The 8,288-nt window shown below is 39.4% G+C and overlaps 1 protein-coding gene across 1 annotated transcript in view; it reads left to right on the plus strand.

Annotated features, from left to right (window-relative positions):
* AP4E1 (adaptor related protein complex 4 subunit epsilon 1) overlaps window positions 1-8,288 on the plus strand; it is a 95,517-nt gene that overhangs the window by 67,781 nt on the left and 19,448 nt on the right. The window contains exon 16 of the mRNA XM_017896204.1: window positions 6,160-6,285. Within this exon, the coding sequence (XP_017751693.1) occupies window positions 6,160-6,285 (126 nt within the window). The remainder of the gene's footprint in view (window positions 1-6,159; window positions 6,286-8,288) is intronic.

The raw sequence follows: 8,288 nt of genomic DNA on the forward strand, positions 1-8,288 counted from the left end.
CCACCACACCCAGCTATTTTGTATTTTTAGTAGAGATGGCGTTTTATCTGTTGCCTAGGCTGATCTCAAATTCCTGACCTTAAGTGATCCGCCCTCTTCCACCTCCCAAAATTCTGGGATTACAGGCGCAAGCCACCATGCCAGCCTGTTTTGGTACTAATCTTATTTCAGATTTCTATAATCATTTGCAGAGAGTAGTAGTTAAATGTTACTTTAATAAATGATACATTGATCTTTTAGTTAGAAAAATGAATAAACTTCAGGAAAATATCATGGGATACTAAGAATTAGCAAAAATAGGTGAGATGGTGGGGAACAAACTTTCTTACAAGTTCCCATCAAAAAAAGCATTTCAGAATCAGTGTGGATTATTCTATTAAAATGTTAATAAAATGTGTTATAACTCCAGCACTAGATAACCAGAAATAATAAGGGGAAACAGTATTTACTAATTGGCTTTTAGAAAGCCATTAAGGTTGCTAATCTCTCAAAAAATAAAATAACAATAATCAGATAATTAAAGTTAATTATTTAAAAAAATTTAAAAATTATTAATGACAGCTGAGAATGGTTAGAGAAATATACCCAAGTGGTCAAGGTATAAAAGAATTGTAGTACAAAGTATGATACATGAGTGTGCATATAATTGAGGCCTCTAAAGTATTAATAGTAAGGGATACAAATAGGTGAAATGTTGAATTATTCGCTTATGCCCAGGATAGTTTATACTTTATTATGTCTTATCTAGAGTACTTCAGTGGCTCCCAACCCCAAGGACTCTCTGCCTCCAGCTCATGTTTTCTCTTCTGGGGAATTGCCCTCATTCTTCATCTGGCTAAATTCTACATATTCACTAAGTTGCAAGTCAGCCGTCTTCTTCCTTCTCTTGGCTCTTTCTGCATACCATTTTCCTCCTTCTGTTCCACATATGTGCATGAGCTGTTGCACATGTAGTTAACACTTCAGCATCTTTAGTCCTTTTAGGCATTCATCACTGTATGGGTCTTGGGGAGTTTTCACTGAAGAATGAAAATAATGTGGCTTGAACTTTATTTTCAACCTTGAGCCTTTCCATCCCTTCCTTAGATGACAATCTTAATGCTTTTGACTCGGAATTAATATTTTTTTCTGCTTGCTCTCCAAATACTGTTCCTTTCCATGTCTTTTTTATTCTCTCTACTTTCAAACTTTGTACCTCTAATTTTGAGCTTCTTTCTGCTTTTTGGTTTAAACTCTTTACCTTCAATGTGCATAGAAAACATTTCTTGAGGTATTCACTGTTACTGCAAGTGTTAATGCAGTGGCTGGATGACTCACGGTCACAGATGCTATTAAAAAGATACCACTGTTGGATGGTAAGTGCAAAGGTTTGAATGTGTTTGTCAAAACCCATATTTAAATTTAATTGCCATTGGGATGGTATTCAGAGGTTGGACTGTAAAGAGGTGATCAGGCCATGAGGAATCTGCCTTCATGAATTGATTAATGTCATTATCATGAGAGTGGGTTGTTATTAAAGTGAGTTTGGCCCTCTCTTGCTCTCATGCTCTCTTGCCTTTCTGTCTTCTTCATGATGCAGCGTGAAGGCTCTTGCCAAATGCTGATGCCATGCTGTTAGATAGCCCAGCCTCAAGAACAATGAGCCAAATAAATTTTTTTCTTTTCTTTTCTTTTTTTTTTTGAGACGGAGTCTCACTCTGTCACCCAAGTTGGAGTGCAGTGGCATGATCTCAACTCACTGCAACCTCTGCATCCCAGGTTCAAGCAATTCTCCTGCCTCAGCCTCCCGAGTAGCTGGGATTAGAGGTGTCCACCACCATGCCTGGCTAATTTTTATATTTTTAGTAGAGGCAGGTTTCACCGTGTTGGCCAGGCTGGGCTTGAACTGCTGACCTCAAATAATCCACTCACCTTGGCCTCCCAAAGTGCTGGAATTACCGCCCGGCCATAAATTTCTGTTCATTATAAATTACCCATTCTGTGGTATTCTGTTATAGCAACATAAAATGGATTATGACAGAAAATTGGTCCTGAGAAGTGAGGCTGTTGCTATTAAAAATATCTGAAAATATGGAAATGGCTTTGAAACTGGGTAATGAGTAGAGCAGAAAAATTTAAAGGAGCAGGCTAGGAAAATTTTAGATTGCTGTAAACATAATATTAAGGGCAGTTCTGATGTGGGCTGAGAAGAAGAGGAGAGCTGTAGGGAAAATCTGAAAGTTAGAGATTAAGTGTTCATGATCAGAATGTTGTTAGAAATATGGGCTCCACTGTCTCTTAATCTCTAAGTTACTTAAGTGTACTTAAATTCTAGGTTCATTAAGTGTATGAGATCCCTGACAGGAAAGAGGAATATATCTTACTGGAAACTAGAATAAAGCCATCTTTCTTATAAAGTGGCAAAAGTCTTGGATGAATTATGACTCTTCATGCCTGAGGCTTTATGGAAGACAGAATTTAAGAGCGATGAACTAGGATATCTGGTGGAAGAAATTTCTATGCAAAATATTGAAGGAGCTGTATGGCTACTTCTAACTGCATGCAGTAAGATATGAGAGGAAATAAATGACTTAAAGATGGAATTTATAACTAAACAGAAGCATAATAGAAAGATGGAAAATTTTCAGCCTGGCCATGTAAAAAATGAGAAAATGTGTTTGGGAGACCAGGTCAAGGATCTGGTCAAGTGATAGAAATGATCATCAAGATACTGGGAGAGTAACGCTAAAGGCATTTCAGAGATCTCAGAGGTTGCCCTTCTCTTCACAGGCTCAAGCTCTGGGAGTGCAGAATGCTTTTGGGGGATGACCAGGGTGCCCTTCATGGGCTTGCTGCCCAGAACTTCCTCAAGTCTCTGCTCCCGGCATTCTGGTACAGCATTCCGTGGTTGCTCCAGCCATTCATGTGGGCCCAGGTGTGGCTTCACCTGCTGTTCCAGAAGATTCAAGCCATAAACCTTGGTGGCATATGTGGTGCTAATTCTGTAGGTGCCCAATGTGCAAGAGCCATGGGTTCATGGCATCCTCCACCTAGATTTCAAAAGATGTTGTGGACTCCCTGGGGCTTAGGCAGAGACTTGTCATGGGTGTGAAGCCATCACAGAAAGTCCCTGCTAGGGCAATGCCGAGCAGAAAGACAGGATCAGAGCCATCACAGAGAGTCCCACCAGGGCAGTGCCTAGTGGACCCTTAGGAGTGGGGTCACTCCTGAGACCCCAGAACTGATGCTACTAGTTTGCAGCATCAGCTTGGGAGAGTTGTAGATGTGAGACTCCAGTCCCCTGAGAGCTGCTGGGTGGACTGAGCCCCAAAGTCATAGGACTTTGTCATAGGTGTGGGGCTGCCTAAGGCCTTGAGTGTCCAACTTCTGCCCCAGTGTTCCCAAAAGGTGGGACGTGGAGTCGAGATGATAATTCTGGAGCATTAAGACTTAATGTTGATTCCTCTTTTGGGTTTTGGAGTTATTTGAGACCACTTACCCCTTTCTTCTGGCCTATTCCTCCCTTTTGGAATGGGAATATCTACTTTATGCCTGCCCTGCTATTGTATTTTGGAAGCGTATAACTTGTTAATTTCACAGACCCACAGCTGGAGAGAAATTTGCTTTTAGTCTCACCCATATCTGATTTAGATGTCTCTGGACTTTGGAGTTAATGCTGGAATGAGTTAAGGCTTTTGAGACTATTGTAATGGAATCAATATATTTTGTATCATAAGGACGTGATATTGGTGGGGCAGGAGCAGAATGCTGTGGTTTGAATGTGTACTCCAAAGTTCATGTGTTGGAAACAATCCCCAGTGAAACAGTGTTGGGAGGTGAGACCTAGTAAGAGGTGATAGGTCACGAGGGCTCTGCCCTCATGAATGAATTAATATCATTATCATGGGAGTGAGTCATTAAAAAAGTGAGTTTGGGCCAGATGCAGTGAGCACCTGTAATCCCAGCACTTTGGGAGCCTGAGGCGGGCGGATCTCCTGAGGTTGGGAGTTCGAGACCAGCCTAACCAACATGGAGAAACCCCATCTCTACTAAAAATACAAAATTAGCCGGGCATGGTGGCGCATGCCTGTAATCCCAGCTACTCAGGAGACTGAGGCAGGAGAATCACTTGAACCCAGGAGGCGGAGGTTGTGGTAAGCCAAGATCGTGCCATTGCACTCCAGCCTGGGCAACAAGAGCGAAACTCCATCTCAGAAAGAAAAGAAAAGAAAAAGACTAGGCTAGTTTGGCCTTCTCTTGCTCTTGCGCTGTCTTGCCCCTCTGCTTTCCTTCCACCATGGGATGATGCAGCATGAAGGCCCTCACCAGATGCCAGTGCCATGCTCTTGGACTTCTCAGTTTCTGGAACTATAAGCCAAGTAAATTTCAGTTCATCATAAATCACCCGTTCTGTTGCATTGTCTTATAGCAACATAAAACAGACTATGATTAAGTTAGATGATTAAACAACTTAAAATGAGAGGACCTTAAAGAGATTTAGTTGGAAAGGACCTTAAAGAGATTTAGTTGGAAAGGACTTAAAGAGATTTAGATAAGTGGTTTCCAAACATGATTATGAATCAGAATCACAGAGAGTTTTTAAAAAATGAGACTTATTTTGAGCCCTACTCCTATTCCTTCTATATCTGAATCTCTCTGAGCTTGGCTGTATGTATAAAAAGGTCCTTGGGAGATTCAGTGAAGTAAGCTTGAGCCTCATTATCAGATCAGCATTTGGAAACTGTTGAAGTAGTTTGAATTATTCACTTTACAGATGAAGAAATGAAGATCTAGTTCACATACCTCGTTAACAGCAAAGATATGTCCAGAACACAGTTCTCCTGATCATTAGCCCATCATTATTATTTTTTTACATTGATTCTTCTTCTGTATCATTTATTTAGGTAACTAACAAGCATTTATTTAGTATTCTTTGGAATAGGTGATATTTCCTTTGGAGGAGACCATATAATATAATAGTTGAGAGTACAGCTCTGGTGCTAGAATGTCTAAGTTCGTATCTGGCTTTGTCATTTTATATTTTTTGTAATTTGAGACGAACTGTTTACCACAGTTTCCTCATTTGTAAAATGAGAATAGTAATTACAGAAGTTGACACAATATTTTCTAAGATACTTTTTGTGATTTAAAAAGATCCTTTTCTATAATCTAGACTGTCCAAAGTTTGTCAGTTAAGATTAGGCTTGGTGAATTATCCTATTAAAAAATAAAGAAACAAAGTGGGACCTCAGACAAGATAGATGGTTATTGCTTTCTCCCATTAAAGGAATCCAGAAGTAGGCAATGTAGGGTTGATGATGGCTTCATAATTATTAAAAAACCCAAGTTTCACCTCTCTTGCTGTTCTGGCATCTTTGGTGTTCCACTTGGAACCAAGATGGCTTCTTGTACCCCAGCAATCATGTTGCAGTCCAGCCAGCCGAGAAGAGGAAGGGGGAGAAGAAAGATTGTCTTTATTACAGGAGGACTTCTTCCAGAAGTTGCAAACAAAATGTGTGCATAATTTCATAGGCTAGACTTCAGTCATATGGCAAAGGTGTCTGTAAATGTCTCTGGGTGGTCATGATCTAGATAAGAATTGAGAGGTTTATTACATAGAAAGAAAGGGAGAATGGATATTGGCGTCTGCTCTACCACAGTAACAGTATGAATTTTCTTGGCTCTTTTGAATTAATTAGGTTATACAGATTAAAAGGAATCAGAATCTATGTTAACCTTAGGGAGATTTCACATTGAGGACTCCATCAGTCCATTTGGTACAAGAATGTACCCAGGAGCAGTTTGTTCAGCAAAACATGGTCACCTCTTCATTATAACTCATTAAACATTTTTGCATGGGAGCAGCAAGTTTTCGGTAGACTTGGTTTGTCAGTTATCTTTCCTAATTGAGTCTTTTTTAGCTTCTAAGGGAGGTAAAAAGGTAAAAATGAAGGATAGTTTGTCTTTAATCACCTAGTAGTGTGAAGACTTACAGTAGACATTTACCAAATGGTAGTTGATTTATTACTGGAAGTATTTGATTAGATCATTCTCAAAGCCCCTTAGAGTTTAAAAATTGCTATTAGATTCCAGTCTTGAATTATTTTGGTAGTGAATGGTAACTTTGACAGTTTTTTGCTTTGTTTTAAATATGAACCTCTGTTATTGTTTTAAAATTCTAGTTCTCAATTTTGAACCGTATGGACTCTCCTTTTCTTCATCTGGCTTCACTGGACGACAGTCTCCTGCTGGCATTTCTCTTGGTTCAGATATATCTGGGAATAGTGCTGAGACAGGACTGAAAGAGTAAGTTCATTTCTTATTAAAATGGAGGTAATGGAAGTGTTTTTTTTTTGTTTTGTTTTGTTTTTTTTGAGACAGAGTCTTGCTCTGTTGCCCAGGCTGGAGTGCAGTGGCCGGATCTCAGCTCACTGCAAGCTCCACCTCCCGGGTTTACATCATTCTCCTGCCTCAGCCTCCCGTGTAGCTGGGACTACAGGCGCCCGCCACCTCGCCCGGCTACTTTTTGTATTTTTTAGTGGAGACGGGGTTTCACCGTGTTAGCCAGGATGGTCTCGATCTCCTGACCTCGTGATCCGCCCGTCTCGGCCTCCCAAAGTGCTGGGATTACAGGTTTGAGCCACTGCTCCCGGCCGGGAGTGTTTAAATGTCTTTTAGCATTCCATTTACCTTCTGCTCCTGCCTTGTATCATCATGGTCATTATTTGCTTATTTTAGGATAATTTTCAAGAAGTCTATTGTTTCAGTGATTTTCACATAATTTTCAAAGGGAGAGGCACACTTGTGACAATGTGTTTTAATATAATGGTTTAGAAAGGTTTTTAAAGCTAAATTCTATATGGGCTGTTGTTTCAGTGGTTTCTATTTATTTCTCTTAAGGTATTTATATTGTACAGTATGTTTTTTAAGAGCTTACCTACCTTCCAAGACAGCATAAAATGTGTACAAGCTTTATATGTAGTAATATGTGTTATTGCTACATATTATATATATATATATATTTAGAGGCATATTAGAATTTATACATCCAGGTTGATATTTAACATATCATTTTACATTCCTCATTCTTCTGAGAAATATATCTTGTAACCATCTCATTGGAACACTGACAGATATAGAGGTGAACATAAAATAAGGTGATTGATTTCACCTGAGGAAGCCATATAGTCAGTCACCCAGTGAAGGCATATACAGATGCCCCTCAACTTATGATGGAGTTACATTCTGATAAACCCATTATAAGTTGAAAATATTGTAAGTCAGATCTACCAAACACCAGATCTATGTCTAGAACTCAGATCTGCTGATCATTGGCCCATTATTATTTATTATTTTATTATATTATTATTATTATTATTACTTTGAGACACATTTTCACTCTTGTTGCCTAGGCTGGTGTGCAATGGCACGATCTCGGCTCACTGCAACCTCCGCCTTCTGGGCTCAGGTGATTCTCCTGCCTCAGCCTCCCCAGTAGCTGGGATTACAGGCTCCCGCCACCATGCCCAGCTAATTTTTTGTGTTTTTAGTAGAGATGGGATTTCACCATGTTAGCTAGGCCGGTCTCAAACTACTGGCCTCATGTGATCCACCCACCTCGGCCTCTCAAAGTGCTGGGATTACAAGCATGAGCCACCGTGCCCAGCCTATTTATTATTTTATTAGCTCATTGTTATCTCTGCATTGCAAGAGAATATCCTATCACATTGCCAGCCTGGGAAAAGATAAAAGTTCAAAATTTGAAGTATGGTTTCTACTAAACTCTATTGCTGTCACACCATTGTAAAGCCAAAAAAATCATTAAGTTGAACTATTGTAAGTCAGGGACCATCGGTAGTCACCTGAGGAAGCTGTATACTTTGCTCAAAATGCTTGCAGAGTTTCTTTCCACCCACCTTGAAAATTGGTGATGCGTTTGTTTAAATGTTTTATTTGGAGCTGAATTTCATTGTAAGGTTTATTTTGATTTTGGAAACATAATTAAGTTACCTTTAGAAACATAATTGAGTGAATAAAATGAGATGACATGTGTAAAGTACATAGTACAGCCCAGTTCATAGTAAGTGATTGATAAATGGTAGTTGCTGATATTAATAAGGATTGTCATTAACACCATTGTCTTCATTACCCAAGAGGTGAGTTTACCAAATAATATTCGTGATCAATCTGAATAATTTTGGTCAATATTCTGATGTGACAATAAAGTAAGGAAATGGCTTTCTTGTTTGGGAAGAAGCTGCATCTAATAGAGTTAAAAATGTTTTATGCAGAAAAGGCCTTTGACAAAA

This window comes from Rhinopithecus bieti, unplaced genomic scaffold, assembly GCF_001698545.2.
Source record: "Rhinopithecus bieti isolate Rb0 unplaced genomic scaffold, ASM169854v2 scaffold_27781, whole genome shotgun sequence".
Lineage (NCBI taxonomy): Eukaryota > Metazoa > Chordata > Mammalia > Primates > Cercopithecidae > Rhinopithecus > Rhinopithecus bieti.